This window comes from Cydia splendana, unplaced genomic scaffold (assembly GCF_910591565.1).
Source record: "Cydia splendana unplaced genomic scaffold, ilCydSple1.2 scaffold_45_ctg1, whole genome shotgun sequence".
Classification (NCBI taxonomy): domain Eukaryota; kingdom Metazoa; phylum Arthropoda; class Insecta; order Lepidoptera; family Tortricidae; genus Cydia; species Cydia splendana.
In genome coordinates, this window is record NW_026946888.1 from 433,462 (window position 1) to 453,969 (window position 20,508).

General features: G+C 37.9%; 2 protein-coding genes across 2 annotated transcripts; both read right to left on the reverse strand.

Annotated features, from left to right (window-relative positions):
* Positions 1–7,242: 7,242 nt before the first annotated feature.
* Positions 7,243–11,173, reverse strand: LOC134805595 (uncharacterized). Its single transcript, XM_063778872.1, has one exon. The coding sequence runs from the start codon at positions 11,008–11,010 to the stop codon at positions 7,411–7,413; it is 3,600 nt and encodes a 1,199-aa protein (XP_063634942.1). The 5' UTR covers positions 11,011–11,173; the 3' UTR covers positions 7,243–7,410.
* A 109-nt stretch (positions 11,174–11,282) lies between these two features.
* LOC134805594 (uncharacterized) lies at positions 11,283–19,888 on the reverse strand. The gene is made up of 3 exons (XM_063778871.1): positions 18,283–19,888; positions 11,604–11,834; positions 11,283–11,413 (listed from the first exon to the last, which is right to left on the reverse strand). Exons 1-3 carry the CDS (start codon positions 19,511–19,513, stop codon positions 11,283–11,285), a joined length of 1,593 nt encoding a protein of 530 aa, XP_063634941.1. The 5' UTR covers positions 19,514–19,888.
* Positions 19,889–20,508: the final 620 nt, after the last annotated feature.

A 20,508-nucleotide genomic window follows, 5' to 3' on the forward strand; every position in this document is an offset into this window, starting at 1 on the left:
AACATCAGCAAAACCCTTATCTGACCTTCACTAAACCTTATAATCGTTGCAATAGGGTCCACCTAGTTAGTGTTGGCGATGGTAGGCAGGTTTATCAATTTCGAGGGTAGTCTAAACCATTCCGCGCTAGCGGTAAACATAACGGTTAGCATAAATGATTAGTCACTCGTCACTCGCCAACCTTAAAATAATAATCGCGCGCGTACTAAGGTTTAAAAAAATGTTTTCGAACCGGGAATATTAGGAAATGGTACGGTGTTATTTATTAAGTGGTGAGTGTTTACGTGGTGCACAAAGATTATACGAAATGGAATCCGTTCCACGCCTTCGCAGACAAGGATTGAATCCAAGAGTACCATCTCGTGGGACTTTCGTTAATTGCGTCGACTTTTAATCAAATGTAAGTACTTACATAAGATGATTCAATTTTTTAAATACGCCTGAATGCAAAGATTCCTGACCTAGTTTTTACTCATTGTTTTTAAGCCATGGACGTTTTGTTAATAATCATTAGTCAGAAATAATATTTTAGATTAAAAATGGGTTGCCTTTGCATTTTGATGGCTCTAAGCCCGTTAAAGTATGAAGGAAAAATTAGCAACTTATGTAGGTAAGCGTCTTATCTCGCTGCAATAGGGTTCATAATTGGTGACGCGATTGCAAACAGCGGGAGGGGCGGGGTGTCAATGACCTTAACTGATAAGAGAGAAGCGGGTGTAGTGGGTAGTTGTCGGTTCACCATAACGTACGAGGTTTTTAGGACAACTTGATGATGAGTTAATTCGAAAAAAATGTACTGAGCGGTATTAAAAGAAAAAACACGTGTTTAATATTTTTTCGAATTCTTTCGGGTGTTTCAATTTGGCCAGTGAATTAAATTTCACCCTGTATACTTTACCTGAGCAAGTACAGTACATGTCCGGCATACGTATACACGTAGGCCGCACCATTATATACTTTACCTAAGCAAGTACAGTACCTGTTCGGCATACGTAAATACGTAGACAATACAATTATTTACTGGACCTGACCCTAACCAAACCTATACATACGTAATATACACCGTGTTTTCATAGATAATTTTGGGGGTATCGACAGCTACTTATAGTAAGTAGCAAACACCCTACCTACTTATTGTACGTAGGAAAACGTGCCAGTGGTAAATTACGTAGCCGTACCAATTACTTTTATCAGTAGCGCGGCTACCCAAGTAGCACAGATTAGCTGTATAGCAGCCGCATAATGAAGTACGAATACGCTTGAAGCTGGAATATAAACGCTGCATAAGAGCTGTATAAGCGTCTTTTCAGCTTTTATGACTCTTAAATGGGCACAAATTAGGCAGCCTTAAGTTCACATAGCTACTTAAGAGCGTTGTAGCATTAATTTAACGGAATTATAAGGGGTAACAGGAGTTATAAGAGGTGTATATTGGCTGGGTAAGAGACCACCAGTTACCCTTTATTCAGCTAATATGTCACATGTGCGCCCTAATACCGGGAAAGATTGACGTTGGGCTGAATAAAAGATAATTAATAACATACTTTTACACCTCTGCCTTAAAAATCAGCTATTATATTTAGTATAGTGACGACGAACGCAGAGGTGAATATATTTATATTGAAGCAAAAACGTTAAGCCCAACGACACCATAAGTCATTTTGTTAAAGTGTTTAGTTAAATGTTTGTACATGATCTTTTATTTATTAATGCGAGAAAGATGTTTGGGAATGCAAGTTTATTGACATTATATATATATGTCGGGGCTTAATGTAGGTTTAGGTATTCAGGAATGGCTAGATGCACTAGGTGGTACATCCGTAGGGCGTAGATATTTAACGCGAGTACAAGTACGCGAGGCGTAATGCAGTCTCTATTGCTACTGTCCGACCAGATTGAGATTCAATCCCAGAGTGACGCCAGCCTGCAGCCTGGCGATCCCACTTACTCTAGTCCACAAAAACCATAAGCTAATTAATTATCAAACAGAGCAATTTCCGAGAACACATTCAGACGTTACAAAAACCCCTGACGCCTCTAATACGCTCCCATAGCCTCTTGAACAGACATCTTTATTACCCACGTCGCTTACAAGTGTTTTTGATAAATCGTAAGTATGTCATGTAAGCGCCCATTATTTTCAATTTACCAATTACATCACTTGAGCGTCGACACGGCGATCCTGACTGTCACACGTCCTCGTGTGCAATAAGACATTTAATAGTCATTATGACAACTCAGCAAATTTTAATTCAACTTTACCGTTCGGCTATTCTGCCACTAATCATCACTACAGATCACTAAGATCCATTCGGCTATTAACATCACTACAGATCACTAAGATCCATTCGGCTATTAATATCACTACAGATCACTAAGATCCATTCGGCTATTAACATCACTACAGGTCACTAAGATCCATTAGGCAATTAATATCGCTACAGATCCGACCTAACTTTCGACGAACGATCGGCGAAGATTCGACCTAACTAACGAAGGTTATTCTGCCACGAATATCGTTAAGAGTACAAACATAAATAATCAATAAAATGCTCGAATCGAATGAACTCTTTTACAAATACAAGCAACAAAGAATAGTTTGAGTACCTATATTTTCTTATAAGAACATCATCAATATCATTTAAATTACATTGATCAGAACAACACCTCGTTGTTACAACATTTATGTGACTTCTCAAATCTCAAATCTCAAAGCACTCTGGCCCGCACCACATCCGGTCACCACCACTGCAAGTCTACAGGCGATAAGGCTTGCGCTAAATGTCACTGTCTCTCATAGTAATTGTCACACGGCACGCCTGCCGTAACCACATGGTCCACCGACCACGTTCGTCACAAAGCTGTCATGTCTCAACCGTTTCAATACCTGTGGCACCACGGCCACAACATATGTGACACACCTTGTCACGTCACAACACGTGTGGTACACCGACCACGTCCATCACAAGTCACAAAGATGTCATGTCTCAACTATCACATATCAACTCTCAACAGTCTTAATACCTGTAGCACACCGGCCACAACACATGCGACATACCTTGTCACATCTCAAAACCTGTGGCACGCCGGCCACAACACGCGTGACTCACATTGTCACATCACAACACATATGGTCCACTGACCACAGCAGCACTCAGGCCACTTCCAAAGTGATACACCGATCACTCCAACGGTTCCACACAGGAACCCAAACCATGCCACACAAGGCATCAACACCACCACGGGTGTCATCATCATCCCTAACACTATGTATCATCACCTGTGGTCGCCGCGCAGCCTCCTTTACCAAACACATTTTCACTAAATATGCGTGAGAATATATCTGATTCGGGTATGTGACCTACGATCGACCGACAAGCTAAACACAAAGTGATGCACCTACATAAGTCACTAAAGTCATCAATACTCAAATTACTCTTAGTTGTCACTTTCTAAAATAACTTTGCATTGAAGTCACATAAACCAACTGAATTTCAGTTCCAATATTCAGCCATCCAAATTATTCAAAGAATCTTATGCGTCGACAACGGCTATAACTGACTATTCTTTGTTACTTGGTCTCAGCAAAAAAAATACAGAGCATTTACTAGCAGCTCAAACCAGGAATCGAACCTGTAATATTAACTTTAGATTAGCATTTTCAATGTCTCGAAAACTTTATTTCCGTACCATTAAAAATGTAACCAGAAAACGCAAAAGGTTCATTCTCTCAAAAAAAATTAACAGCTATTCATATGGAAAGTGCTGATTTAGAAGTTTTTAGAACCTAAATAAAGAAATATCACGGCATTTCATTCGTTGTTAAAATTCACAAAGTTTTTTTTTAATAGTTAGGTATTGATTAAATGAGTAATAAACCTATCACGAAAAATGTTTTTGATATTTTTATACTAACAACGTTATTGATTAATGATCTGAAACTAACGATTTTTTTGGTTCATGTTTTTGCCGTCTCTCCAAAAGCGTATCTGCAATATTTTTTTATTGCCAAACAACGTTATCAAACAACGTCAATTGGTGTCATCTTGACGACCAAAAAAAAACTCGACCCAAATCATTGGGTACTTTAAAAGACAAACAACACTTGTCAGTACAAGTTGTGCAACATTCGGCCATAAACAAAAAAAATCAGCAGGTAAGCACCCGGAATGGACCCATTTAACTAGGAGTTCAACGCTGTATTTCACTGATTCATCGCCAAAATACTTTAGACTTTATTTTAATCGATAATAAGACTTGTATTCTTCACAGAAATGGGCGTAAATCTTACGTCTCGTAATTTATCGGTTGTAATACTTTGACTATACGTCGATAAGTAATGTGTTGTAACTGTTGTAAGACATGCCTAGACCAAAATAATCAGATTGAAGGCTTCAATCTCAATTTAGGTACTTACATCTTTAATTGGAAACCAGGTGACTAAGTAGCAGATTATTATTTATAAACTCTCTAGTCGCCAAAAAACAATTACCTTACAAAAGGTTACTAATCGAATAACTTCAACCCGTACATTGACATTGCAAGACCTTATTACTCGTGCATCATGCTCATTGATCTTTGCATTCTTTCTAATTTAACGTATTATTCGAGTTTATCAAAACCAAAATTCCAGTCAGATAGTAAAAAAATTTACAAAACTATTTTTATCGATCTCAATTCAACTATTAAAATGCAATAACTATGCAAGATATAATGCCCATAAAAATGATGGATGGGTCGACAATCAATTGTTCAGTCGAAGCATTCAAATCAAAATTAAACTAGGTAAGCTCTAGTTCCTTTAAAAACAATGTTCAACCAATATCCGTTAATTTAAACAACAACTAAATCATTCTTTAGTTTGCTACGAAATGTCTCTTTACAGCGTAGTAACTACGTATTACTCGCTTAAAATTAAGCATTGCATTATGAATTAACGGATTAAACGAGAAACTAACTTTAATGTTTCTTTTAGTTTTTAAAGTGGGCATATAAAAACGGATTCCACAACAGGCTATAAAAAGCAACAATTTCGTAATTTGAAAATACTCGCTTTTAAATACCTCATTCAAAACTCTAGTTTAGAAATAGACAAAATATTAGTAGGTAATCAGGAATCTCATATGTGACGTTCCACGGGAAAAGGTACCTTATGAGGGTTTCTAGTTTCGGAGATATTAAATGTTTTGTAAAGAGGTGAAAAAATGCTCAATTTTTTTTTATTGTGTGATCTGAAACCTTAATGCCTAACGTTTGTTTACCTGTTTTTATTTTTGTTATAAGTTAGTTATAAGCCTAGTAATGTCGTCTCAGAGTTTAGTAGAAAAGGTACCTTATGGAAAAAAGATTGAAAATTCCCAAAAAAACTAGTCAATACGGGAAAAGAAGTTTGGTAGAGAACTGTATTAGCATTCTGCAAAACTAATTTGATAATTTCAGTTCTGGTTGGGGCGCCTCGCAAATATTATAACCGTACATAGACCGACATCACAAATCCAAGTAGACTGCTATTATACCAAAGTTACTCTCGTCAAGTCTTTCTTAACTAGAATAATCTTCATTTGGTTTGGTCGCATGCAGTAAATCAGCCATTGGTTTGCTGAAAAATGCCAATACCCGACGCATTACCTTATGGAATATCTGAGGTCATTGAACCTCAATGCCGCTTATCTTCAATAGCAACCGAAATATATTATTGATAAGAAATAGACGATTTATACCATCTTAACCCCAAAATATTATTAGTTTATCCTAACTGTTCCATCATCATCATGCCTCATCATGTAACTTGACCACAAGGTACCTTTTCATTACATACAAATTATTGGTCTTTTTTAAGATTATTATGACGAAGAACTAATTAAATTGGGGGCAGTTTAATGTAAATTAATATTTTCTATTCATAAAAGATAAACTATAATATGATTGATATTTTGTAGTGATGTATTATTAGATTTATTTCCATAAGGTACCTTTTCGTAAATGTATGGAGCAAATACTGTTATTGTTATGTAAGTTTAAAGTGGCATAAGGGGTTAAATATAGTATTTAGTTGGGGTTTTAGGATTTATTTCATTTGAATGACAGAATTTCTTTCATATGTGCTCAGAAAAATTGATTGTGTGTCACATTAAAAGTAAAAATATTCAATTTTGTGATTTTATATGAAAAAGTCAGAAAATACATTTTCACCTCTAAATCGGTATTGTTTTTTGCTTAAACTGTCTGTCAGTGTCGTTTTCTAATAGATAAAATTTAAATCTTGAGAGCTCATTGCAATCAATCTTGAAAATGAAATAAAACTTTATTTTCAAGAGATTGGTTAGTATACACATAAATCAGTCGATATCAAAAGTTTCTATTTGCATTACAGAACAAGTCGCAATATTTTTTTAATCTCAGATATATAAGGCATTATTATTTGTAGTCAACTATGTAACTTACTTCAGGAACATAGTTTTTTAGGCGGCTAAACTTAAAACTTCTCTATCGTAAAGTTGCTCATTTCACAACATTATTTTCAAAAAATCATATCTCTGTAACTACGCAACCTAGAAGGTTGATCTTTTGTGTTATCGATAGCTTATTTATTGTAGATTACTGGGGTATGCATAACTCCATACCCGCCATAAGGTACCTTTGACCGTGGGACGTCACATATTATCTCGATAGTGTTAGCCCAACTACTAGTATCTAATAAAAACAATAAAAATGTTTCATCATCGTTCACTACAAAAAATGGTACAGGATCGAGGACAAATAGAAACCGGTAGGTACGTAACAACAGGCGGACTCATCGCCAAACAGCGATCTCCTCCAGGCAAACTTCAGACAAGGAAATGGCTAACGAAGATTATTACTCTTCGATCGTTATCTTAAATCTCTATCGCAAATTATTTCAAATTTAATTTCAAGTTCACTCGTATCTTTTCTCCATTAATCACCATAAAAACATCGTCTTATTGTCTTGGAAAATTATTTACAAATTCTCCAAACAGGCTACATACTGTCAGAGAAATGCCACAATGTTTTTAAGTAGAGATAAAGTACTCGATTCAATTTCATATTAAATACTCATGAATAACATCTCCGCTTATACATAAAACGGAACAATCCACTTTTAAGGATCAACCTTATGCTGGCAAATTAACGACGTGAATGATAAATCATCAACGTAACTGTTGAATGCAGTAAGGTTCATTATTGAGTGGGAAATTAAAACACGTCCTGTTGCTATGATTTTTGTAATGCGACTAAATAAGAAATGCATGTATAATGCTGTCACTAGGTATGATGATAGGTATTTGTGTGCGCGTTAACATACCGCCGGCCAAAGGACTACTAAGTCCTTTAAAAAACAATTATACATTTTAAGAAATTAAAAGCATGCAAAATAGATTGATAGGTACATTAATCATTAATCTCTATTGGTAATAAGCATAGTTTTGTAACAGGTCTTTTCACCACACTATCACCACTTTTAACACTATACACTCGCGTAATATGATCTGGACCTGGATGTTTAGCGACTATTCGGCCGAGAGCCCATTTTCCAGGTGGAAGATTGTCGGTTTTAATGAGAACAATCTGTCCCTCTTTGAACTCTTCTACTCTTTTCAACCACTTTGGTCGCTGTTGCAAACGTGACAGGTACTCTTGCTGCCATCTACACCAGAGATCTCTAACCAATTTCTGTGTATGCTGCCATCGTGATAGTGAGCTCATTCTAACATCTTTCAAGTCGGGCGATGGGACGTTTATGGGTGCTTCGCCGATCAGAAAGTGCCCGGGTGTAAGGGGTTCTATGCTGTCTGTATCGTCGTTATCAATTGGACATAACGGCCTTGAATTTAAGCATGCCTCAATTTCGCAAAGGATCGTGTTAAATTCTTCGAAGGTAAGGTGAGAGGTGATGATTCTTTTTATGTGATGTTTCAGGGATTTTACACCAGCCTCCCACAAACCACCAAAATTCGGACTATAGGCGGGGATGAAGTGCCATTGCGTACCGTCTCTAGCCAAGGAATCGGCAATTTCACCAGCGAAATCTAGTTGTGCCTCTTTCCATGCATTAATCAATTCCTTATTGGCGCCAACAAAGTTTCTTCCTTGGTCGCTCCACAAATGGTTGCATTTCCCTCTCCTGGCCACAAATCTCTTGAAGGCAGCTATAAAAGCTTCAGAAGTCAGGTCACTGACTAGTTCTAGATGTATGCATTTGACTGATAAGCATATAAATATAGCTACATACGTCTTAGTGGTCTTTGCTCCTCTACCCTTAGACATTAGGGTAGTGAAAGGTCCTGCAAAGTCGACGCCACTATGTAAAAACGGTCTAGCAGGCGTAACTCGTTCTCTTGGCAGGTCTCCCATCAGCTGTGGTTTAGGAGCAGCGTTTTGTCTGACGCATACAAGGCATTTATTGACGTGAGCCCTTACCATGTTCTTTGCCTTTATAATCCAAAATTTGGAACGTAAATAACTCATCGTGAGTGTTATTCCACCGTGCAAGGTCTTCAAGTGTGCGTCAGCTATTATGAGAGGAATTAAGTTATTTCTGTTACCCAATATTAAGGGATGCTTTTCTTCGTTGTTTATGTTTGCAAGTCTAAGCCTTCCTCCCACTCTCAGTAGACCTTCTTCCAAATAGGGATTTAAAGATTTTATAGAGCTCCGTTTGTGTACTTGTTTGTTTGTCATTATTCTGTCTATTTCTTCTCCAAACTCTTCTTTTTGTACAAGTCTTACACATATTTGCAGTGTGCGTTCCAAGTCGTGAGTAGTTAGATTTAAATTGTCTATTTTCAGTTTTTTCATGTTCAGAAATTTGCGGCAATATGTGATTGTTTTTATTAATTCTTGTAAATTATCAAATTCTTTAAATTGGTCTGTCAAATTACTCTCCTTCTCGCTTCCATGCACGTTTAAATTTGTCTGTATCACATTCTTGCTTTCTATGTCAGTGGAAATGACATTTGGTCTTCTGTATTCTATTTCCTTTCTAGATAGCCATTCTGGCCCTTCCCACCATAGCTTAGAAGCCTTCAAGTCGGACAAGTACATTCCTCTGGAAGCGACGTCGGCGGGGTTATCCTCTGAAGTGACATGATGCCATTGGTTTTGACGAACATTGTTTGTTATTTCCACAACTCTGTTTGCCACAAACGTTTTCCATCTTTGTGGTTCGCCGAAAATCCATGAAATTACAATGGAAGAATCTGTCCATGCGAATATTTGTGAAGCTGGTATTCTCATAGCACGGCTGACTTGTCTTAACAATTTTGCCAACACGACAGCTCCACACAGTTCCAATCTGGGTAATGAGACAGTCTTCACGGGAGAGACTCTTGTTCTCGAAGCAATCAACCTTGTTTTAACTGTACCATCCGCCCTTTCTACTCTAATGTAAACGGCTGCCCCGTATGCGGAGATAGAGGCATCACTGAACCCGTGTATCTGAATATTTGCTCCTTCAGTGCTCAAAGTGTCAAGCCATCTATCAATACGGATCTCATTGACATGTCTCAAGTCTGCTCTTAATTGAAGCCATTCATCTTTTAAGGGTTGACTAAGTTCCTCGTCCCAATTCACCTTTGCTAGCCACAACTTCTGTATCAGTATTTTAGCCATCAGGACACATGGTGAGATCCAGCCCAGAGGGTCAAACAGTTTCTGGATATCAGACAAAATTGTTCGTTTGCTGATGTGATTGTTTACTTCTGGAAGGTTGAGGTTGTACTCGAATTGGTCTGTTCCCATGTTCCATTGAACACCAAGTGCCTTAATCGTGCCGTCCATATTTAAATCAAGATGCGCGTTAGCTGATCTATCTTCGGGCTTCAAACTTCGCATAAATTCAACACTATTGGATGACCATTTTTTTAGCTGAAATCCACCCTTTCGCATAACTTCTTGCAATTGGTTGCTGGCTTCTATGGCTTGTTCGGTGGTGTCACATCCCGACATCAGGTCGTCGACGTAGAAGTCTTCTGTGATCATCTTTGCTGCAACAGGAAACTTGTCTCCTTCATCTATAGCCAGCTGTCGCAAAGTTTTAACTGCCAGATATGGAGCTGAAGCTGTTCCAAAAGTTACTGTAAGGAGACGGTAATCTTCTATTTCCTTGTCGCTGCTACTTCTCCATAAAATTCTCTGATAGTCGGAATCTTCTTTGGTTGTCAGCACCATCCGATACATCTTGTGAATGTCTGAGACGAAGCATATAGCGTGCATTCGCCATCTCATTATCAAACTTCGCAAATCTTCTTGTAACACTGGCCCAACCAGAAGGTCGTCGTTTAATGAGAAACCATTGGTACCCTTACACGACGCGTCATACACGACGCGCGTTTTTGTAGTTTCCTTCTCTTCTCGAATAATTGCATGGTGGGCTAAGTATACACTCTTCTTTGTATGTATTTCTTCGGTTGGTACCTTTTCCATGTGCTTCTGTTCGATGTAATCGTCAATCACCTTTACATATTCTTCTTTGAGCTTTGGCATTTTTAGAAATCTTCTCTCTAGTTGTATTAATCTGTTCTGTGCTATTTCTCGTGTATTTCCTTCACATGCTCGTGGTACTTCTGTTTTTAAAGGTAATTTGACGATGTATCTTCCTTCTTCATTTCTTTTGTAGGTACTTTCGTAAATTCTTTCACATGTTTGTTCTTCTTCAGTTAATGTTCTCTTTGTATCTGGTTCTACCTCCCATATAGTCTTCAATAAATCATCAACATCGACTTGATGATGCATCGTAATGAAAGATTTTTCTTGTATACTTGTATCCGTCTCTCCATTATCTCCAAACAAGATCCAGCCAAAGTATGTTTTCTGAGCACATGGTGTACCCGGTGGACCCTTAATTATTGGTGTATTTTCTTGGATAATCTGTGCATATACTTTCACTCCAAGGAGAAGATCTACTGGACCTGGTGTATTATAACTTGGGTCAGCCAGGTGTAGATTTTGTATGTGAGACCAGTTGCTTGTATTCATAGTTTTCATGGGCATTTGAGTGGTCAATTGCTTAGAAATCACATAGGCTCGAAGCTGTATGGAATACGACGTTTGATATTGCGACGAAACCTGTAATTGAACCACTTGATTTGCGTTCGCCTTTATAGGCCCCAATCCAGTTATGCTTGCTCTTGTTGACTCTCTTTTAAGTTTAAGTAATTGGGCGGCCTTCTCACTGATGAAAGATGCCTGTGAGCATGGGTCAATGAGAGCTCTCAGTGCAATGGTGTGACCTTGCTCGCTCTTAACGTTTACGATTGCAGTTGCTAATAAGCCATCACTATGTCTAGCTGTGTGATGAGATGCAATTGCCACGGTAGCTTGAATTTCTGGTTCAGTCTCGTTGACCTTGGAGAGCGGCGGTTGAGTCTTGCTATCTTGTTCTGCTGTTTCCGGGCTCTTGGAGACATGGACGAGTGAATGATGGCGCTTGCGACATATACGACATGACATGGGCAATCGACACTTGAAAACCGCATGTCCTGGCGCTAGACAATTATAACACAGCCTATTGTTTTTTGTATATTCACATCTCTCAGTGGGTAGCATCTTTGTAAAGTCTTTGCAATGAGCGAGTGTGTGATTACCTTTACACATGACACAACTCTTCTCTGTGTGTGATTCTGTAGCGTGGAACGTGCGTTCTTTGTTTACTGTTCTTTCGCGCGGAGTTGATGAAGCAGCGGTGATGAGCTCGAGCGTTCGGAATTTAGCTTCCAGAAATTTGACGAAGTCTGTCCACTTGGGTAATTCCTCAGAATCGTCCTTGTGAGCGTACTCCTCCCAATCCTTATGTGACTCCGGGTCCAATTTCTGCACTACCAGAAAAATGATTAAAGGATCCCAGGAATCGGTGGCCATGTTCAAATTTTGTAAACTATTTAAGCATTCAGTTGTAGTATCCAATAATGATTTCAGTTGAGTGGCCGACTGAGTATTTAATTTCTTTTGCATAAATAACCGCTTCAATATAGAATTCACTATTAACTTTTTGTTTCCATACCGTTTTTGAAGAATGTCCCACGCTTGTGTTGTGTATAATTACTCTCGGTAATTTGAACGTGCTTTAAAATCGCCTCTGCCTCGCCGGATACACTGGTCTTCAAATAATGCAATTTTTGTACATTACTAAGCGACGCATTGTTATGCACAATAGACAAAAACAAATCTTTAAAAGTGGGCCATTGTTCATAACCACCAGTAAAACTTGGAAGTTGAATTCGAGGTAATTTTCCCACTTGGTTATCCGAGTTACTTATATTGTGGTTGATTTGTTTTGTGTTGTTGTTCAATAAGTCCTTAAGATCGCCTTCAATGTTCAGGTATAAATCTTCGTAAATAAAGTATTCTTCGTTAATAAAATATTGCGTGACAGCTCGTTGTTCGCGTGGCATAACCTTTATAAGTTCTTGATGTGTTTGTTTGAACGTCGCCCAGTACTGTTGTAAGCAATTTAATCTCGCCTCAACATAACCTCTTGTTAATCGTGCCTTAGGGCATTTCTTTAAATTCACTTGTGTTTTCTGAAGTAAACTTGCCGTATCTTGCAAAACAGTCATCAATTGATCCGCCGTAGCCATTTTTCGTAACTTCAATCTTCACTTATTCACGTAAAAACACAAGTAAACACAATGTTTTGAAGTAAATTATTTAAGTTGAAACTAAATTGCATTGAAGTCGTATCGTTTTAACTTGTTTCTATCGGCTTGTTTATCACATTCTTTTGTTCTCGCGGCCAGGTGTCCGACGGCGGGCGCTCGATGCACTTTTTCCTTATCCGGATCGTTTGGACCATATGTTGAATGCAGTAAGGTTCATTATTGAGTGGGAAATTAAAACACGTCCTGTTGCTATGATTTTTGTAATGCGACTAAATAAGAAATGCATGTATAATGCTGTCACTAGGTATGATGATAGGTATTTGTGTGCGCGTTAACAGTAACAATCATAAATCATAATGGAACGAACTGACCCGATTTGATGTTCAGGACACTCCAAACAGGATTTACAGGAAAGCACCAGTTTCACCGCATATTAACTTTGCACCTTACGTCTATGCACAAATTGAAATATTCACTCTTCAGTTCATAATTCCACGATATCACAAATCACATAATTCACGATGCATCGATTTCTCTTTAGGTACAACCCCGCAGTACTTTCGCGTTACGATCCCACGATCTGATGTCGGGGCTTAATGTAGGTTTAGGTATTCAGGAATGGCTAGATGCACTAGGTGGTACATCCGTAGGGCGTAGATATTTAACGCGAGTACAAGTACGCGAGGCGTAATGCAGTCTCTATTGCTACTGTCCGACCAGATTGAGATTCAATCCCAGAGTGACGCCAGCCTGCAGCCTGGCGATCCCACTTACTCTAGTCCACAAAAACCATAAGCTAATTAATTATCAAACAGAGCAATTTCCGAGAACACATTCAGACGTTACAAAAACCCCTGACGCCTCTAATACGCTCCCATAGCCTCTTGAACAGACATCTTTATTACCCACGTCGCTTACAAGTGTTTTTGATAAATCGTAAGTATGTCATGTAAGCGCCCATTATTTTCAATTTACCAATTACATCACTTGAGCGTCGACATATACATTATCTAAGAAAATTTCAGTGCGCCACGAAAATAATCAGTATTTATTTAAATTAATGATATAAATAAGCTACGTGTAAAAACTATTTCAGTGGTTTGGACAGAATTATGAGATAAAAAGTTAATAATACGTTATAGGAAGTACTAAACTAATGATTTAGGTTAAGAACTCAGGCACAAAACCATATTGTTACCCTTAAAAGTTGGAAAAGCAATTTCAATTTTGTAGGTTATATATGTCGGCGAAGTTCCACTATGCGCATGGTCTGCATGGTCACCGGGTGGTAACCAGTTCTCATGACCATCCATTAGGTTAGGAGTAGTAACGATGAAATAGACGTTTCACTTGTTAACTCACTTTTATTTACGAGTATAGATAGCTCTTACACAATCTAGGCTTAGCATAAGAATGAATCGAAACAAAGGCATGCAACCACTTAAATAACCTTTTCAACCCTACCCCTCCAGGTGGGACTACCTGAGATCACGCCACACCACCTGCGCTACAGTTATTTATCAGTACAACTCCCATTTATTAATATTTCCGGAATCGTTTCAAAATAACAATTAATTTAATAAAAATAGATATTTAATACATTAATTTTGAGATTATTTTAATTAAACACATTCAGTTTATCATATCGAAATTATAATTAAACAGTCAATTGACTATGCTTCCTTTAAATCAAATATATTTTATATTTATTTGCAACTATCGATTTAAATAATAAACATCTAATTAAAATTATTTTAAAACATACATTTAAACAAACATCAAGGATTGCCGCCCACATATACAATAAAATGGCGGTCAATGTTAAAAAGCAACGTGAACCGTTAAAATTCTTATATGCAGCATACGACTGTTATATATCTGATAAAGATACTTAAGTGAACCACTATAAAGTCCAAGTCGTTATTTCGATACACTAGTGAACCTCTAAACAGTTATAAGGCATCTTATGAACGTTTTAACAGCCGCTATGCAGACAGTCCCAATGCACTAAGGGGTAAATTCACGATCTACGCGGCCAAAAGTCGATTTATCAAAACAATAAATACCTCTGCGATAACAGCTACCTGCGGTAGAGGACCCTTTAGAGGCTAGATAACAACCCCTCCCACCCTCGTATGCACTTTCTAATTCGTTTCACGTCAGTCGGAATTTGATCGTGTCACTTCGTGTATGTTACTTGTTCTCGGCGCTCTTAGAAAAGCAAAACTTTGACGGTGTGGTTTATTGTTTTTAAGAGATCAAGAGTGAAAAAAATCATGGATTCTGAAACAGCAGGTTAGTAATTTATAAGCAAAAATAAAAATATGCTTTATTTATTTGTTTTTGAGGCTAGGTTAATGCTCTGAAAGAGAGACTGTTTTTGAGCGTCATTTTTCGCAAAAAATAAACTTCACTCGTTAATAAGTAATACAATAGGGTGAGATCGAGCAGAATTGTTAACGACATGTTATAGTCTATTGTTTTGGTTATTATAATTTAAAAAAAGACTTTCCGCATGCTTCCGCCAAATCATAATTTTTATACTTTAAAAATAATCCGCCATTTTACTCAAAAATAAACTTTTTTTTGTATTGAGTTTAATCGACATGTTTATTTGTTTTAGATGTACCAAATACGTCAGAAATGAAGATCGTGACTAGAAAACACATATTTTATCTCTTCAAAAGTAAAAATTTACCTACATTGGAAGAAAAACTGTGTTCCTTAAGAGATCAACCTTTTTCTCATGAAGGCTGCACTAATGAGCAAATAGAATTATTTAAAAGCAATTTTGCTTATTTCAAGTCAGAATTTAAGACTAGATGGAGTAAAGCTCAGTATAAAAAAGACAGATTCATAAAAAACAATAATTCTTGGCTAGAAGGCTCTTTCGCGATTCCCGTTGCTGAAAGTCCGTTGTTTGTAGATATGCCAAAGGCAAATTTCGGCAACACGAATGATGGAAACACCAGCAGAAGGTTTTTTGATGATCCAAAATTAGCATCAGATATAACTGGAATCAGTTACGAGCTGATATATAGATTAAAAGTAATTTTAGAGACGATATCAAGCTGCCACAAAATTGACTCTGAAAAATACGACAGTTACGCAAAGGAAACAGGAGAACTATATATCAAATTATACGGATGGCATCCCATGACGCCCACGATGCATAAGATACTAGTCCATGGTGCTGTTATTATAAAAAAATGCGTTACTACCCATTGGACAGCTCACTGAAGAAGCTGCAGAAGCGCGTAACAAGCATTTCCGATCTTATCGACTTGATTTCGCAAGGAAGTTTACGAAAGAAAGCTGCAACACGGATATTTTAAATCGCTTACTTTTGAGTTCCGACCCCTTACTGAGCTGCAGGAGAAAAGTAAAAAAAACGAAAGCACAGTACTTTCCCGCCAGAGACGATAGAATTGCTATTGCCTGCCGATCCGAACCCAGAGTGCTCTTCCGGAAGCGAAGAAGAAAACATCATAGCAGAGACTGTAGCTTAATATGGCAACTGGTTTTATTTCAGTAATAAATTATTATACACATTTTACTATATTTTTAATTTTTTCCTCTTTTGTGCAGATGTCGAAATTTTACATATCAGTAGAATTTTGAAAAAAATACCCTATAAATTAAAAAAAAATATCATGAAACAGTTGTTTCAACTTCGTAAAACGTTCAAAAATACAAAAACCCGCAAAAATAATTTTGGCCCCGTAGATCGTGAATTTACCCCTATGTGCAATGGTAGTATAATAGGCTGCTTAGCGGTAAACATGTTCAGCGCTAAGCCGCACTGACGCAGTTTTCTATAAATTTGCGAACTAATTTGGACATATTAGGGAACCAGTATTGTTCTCTAATTTTGGCTAATACCTTTTCCCAGCTAAAGTGATTTTTTTTGTTGAAGTGGTTTTGATTGTTTTGGTGATTTGTTAGATTCACGGGTATCTACAGGATTTCTACTGAAGTAATCTGCGTGAGCCAATCTTTCACCCTTACGGTATTCAATCTCAAATTCATAGTTTTGTAAAAAGGTCCACCAGCGGTGAACTCTAGGCGTTAACTCCTTTTTGTGTCGAGACGCTTTAAGTGAATTGCAATCAGTTATGACTTTAAATGATCGCCCATATAAAAAATGACGAAAATGTTTTATTGCCTTTACAACGGCCAGCGTTTCAAGTTCATATGAATGATATTTACTTTCTGCGCTGGTCGTTCTCATACTAAAGTACCCAATAACGTGAGCTTCTTGATCTCTTTTTTGAATTAAAACGCCGCCATAGCCGAGAGAACTGGCATCCGTATGGAGTTCGGTCGGCAAATCCGGATCAAATATCGTAAGCAAAGGAGAAGATGTCAAGCGACTGATTATCTCTTTTCTAGCCTGTTCTTGACGCTCTGTCCAGTTCCATGGTACGTTACTCTTGGTAAGTTCATAAAGGGGAATCATAATCTTTGAGAAATTTGGTACATATTTCCGAAAATACCCAGCTAGTCCATTAAACTGGCGCAATTCTTTTATGTTTCTGGGTACCGGGGAACTGGATAAAGCCTCAATCTTTCTAGGACTGGGTTTAACGGTCCCGTTTTCTACAATGTTCCCCAGATATTCGATTGAAGTTTTCAAAAAAGTACATTTAGAAACGTTTAATGAAAAACCGGAGTCAGTTAATCGTTTTAGGACAAGATCAAGGTTGCGCAAACCTTCTTCAGGTGTTTCAGACATAATAAGAATATCGTCAAGATAGACTAAAGCAATGTTATCTTTATAGTCGCCTAGTGCTTTGTTTATGGCGCGCTGATAGACGGAAGGCGCATTGCAAAGGCCAAAAGGCATACGTAAATACTCGTATTGTCCATCAGGGGTCACAAATGATGTCTTTTCGATCGAGTCTTCAGCAATAGGAATCTGATGAAACCCGGCGGTCATGTCAAGACGTGTAAAGTAACGCGCCTTTCCTAACTTATCTATCTGATCAGCAATCAAAGGCAATGGAAAGTGGTCTCTTAAAGTGTTAGCATTCAGCTCACGGAAATCAACGCAAAGGCGATCAGAACCATCCTTTTTCTTAACTAGCAAAATTGGACTGCTAAAAGGTGAAGAACTTTCACGAATTTGTTTGTTTGTTTCTCGTATAAGTGATTTATAATCTTAGAGAAATAAATATATTTGAACTGAACTGAATTATTCCATTGCTTTTGAGATCTGCAATCATTTCCTTAACCTTTTCGCGCTCAGTAGGTGATAATCTATAAGGTCGACGCTGTACAATTTTGTCAGGGTTTTTAAGTCTTATTTTCAATTCACCGGTATTTACTTTAGAAACGCGATTTCCAGTCGTAAAGCTGTCTTTATATTTATCAACAATATCATGTAATTTTTTAAGTAAATCAGTATCTTTTACGTCAGTATCAAAAACAGGCTCAAGACATGATTATTTTTGTGTGCATTTGCTTATTAAGAAATTGCGTTTCACTGAAATTTCATCTCGTGTTTGAGTGACACTAAGACCAGGTATTTGCAAAAGGTCAAATCCAATTATGATATCATCTTGTATCTCAGTATCTTCAACAACATAAAACTCTAACTCGACACAAGTACCACCTATTTCTACCGCATTAGTAATGGTCTGTCTTGAATCAAATGGGTGCTCACCAGCACCGAAAAAAGTGGCATTAACAGCCTTTCTCTTTCCGGGAATCGAACCAGAGAAGCGTTTCCGCATCAGTGAACAATCAGACCCAGTATCAAACAAGCAAGGATAAGTAACATCACCTATTTTAACTGTAGTAGTACTACGGGCCCTGCCGGAAAGATTGCTGCAAAGGTTTACTAACTTGTCTGAATTCGACCGTTCATTTAACATTTTACGAAAACAATTCTTTTCAACATGGCCCTTTTTCTTACAATATTTGCATTCAACTGATTTAGTATCAGTAGGTGCTTTAGACTCGCTACCGACGGTGGGGGAGTTATCAGATCCGGAAGAATTAAGCGCCTTGCAATCACGAAAGCGATGACCAGGTTTATTACACCTATAGCAAATAGTAGACGAATAGTCTGGTTTAACACCTACTTCAGTGGGGCGAGCTTTCTTAGAATTGTTATTATTATTCGTTTTTTCTAGTGTATCGAATTTGCGTTTACGGTATGTCTTCAAAACAGATACTAGTTTAGGCAAAGAGTCAGGCGTACTTCGTAATAATTCAGATCTAATATGTTCAGGATAAATACCTGTGATAACAGCATCCACAGCATCGGCATCATTCGCTTCCGGCCGCACGCGCTTGAATAATGTCCAAGCTGTAGTGGCGTATTCGGCGTAGCTCGCTGCTTGGTCCGACGTGTAGTTGCGCCACTTCTGTACATCATCAGCATACCAGAACTCCTTTGAGAATGTCTTGATTAGATCTTCCTTCACCTGATCCCAAGTAGTTGAATGTAGAGACCACGTGTCGGCCCACACTTTTGCTCTTCCTTTTAACTGAAGTATGGCTTTCATCCGTGCTTCTTGAGGTGATATAGAGAAGATGGAAATGGTTTCATCGACATTAGCGCACCAATCTCGAATATCATGAGATCGTACATCCGGGTCGAACGGGGGTAGGTAGAAATTTCCTCGTTCACGGGGTAGCGCCGGCTGTTGTGGATTAGCGGCAGTGGCAGACAGTGCCGCATTAACAGCACTTGCTGCTGCTTGCTTGGTGACTGTGGTTACCAGGCTCATCACTTGGTCCATGGTAAAAGTAGGCTCAGGTTGAATAACCGATCGTCGACGCCCGCCTAGTATAGGGGATTGTGATCCCACCGCTGCTGTCGGCGAAGTTCCACTATGCGCATGGTCTGCATGGTCACCGGGTGGTAACCAGTTCTCATGACCATCCATTAGGTTAGGAGTAGTAACGAAGAAATAGACGTTTCACTTGTTAACTCACTTTTATTTACGAGTATAGATAGCTCTTACACAATCTAGGCTTAGCATAAGAATGAATCGAAACAAAGGCATGCAACCACTTAAATAACCTTTTCAACCCTACCCCTCCAGGTGGGACTACCTGAGATCACGCCACACCACCTGCGCTACAGTTATTTATCAGTACAACTCCCATTTATTAATATTTCCGGAATCGTTTCAAAATAACAATTAATTTAATAAAAATAGATATTTAATACATTAATTTTGAGATTATTTTAATTAAACACATTCAGTTTATCATATCGAAATTATAATTAAACAGTCAATTGACTATGCTTCCTTTAAATCAAATATATTTTATATTTATTTGCAACTATCGATTTAAATAATAAACATCTAATTAAAATTATTTTAAAACATACATTTAAACAAACATCAAGGATTGCCGCCCACATATACAATAAAATGGCGGTCAATGTTAAAAAGCAACGTGAACCGTTAAAATTCTTATATGCAGCATACGACTGTTATATATCTGATAAAGATACTTAAGTGAACCACTATAAAGTCCAAGTCGTTATTTCGATACACTAGTGAACCTCTAAACAGTATAAGGCATCTTATGAACGTTTTAACAGCCGCTATGCAGACAGTCCCAATGGTAGTATAATAGGCTGCTTAGCGGTAAACATGTTCAGCGCTAAGCCGTATTATGCGCCACATGTGTTCGATTATACGTCTATTGGTTTCATAATAGTTCACTCGTTCTCCCTTATAATAAGTCAGCGAAATAAAAGCTGCTTTAGCGGTAAACATGTTCAGCGATAAGCTGTATTATGCGCCCCATGTGTTCCATTTATACGTTTATTGGCTTCATATTAGTTCACTCGTGCTCCCTTAAAAGTCAGCGTAATAAAAGCTGCTTAGCGGTAAACATGTTCAGCGATAAGCTGTATTATGCGCCA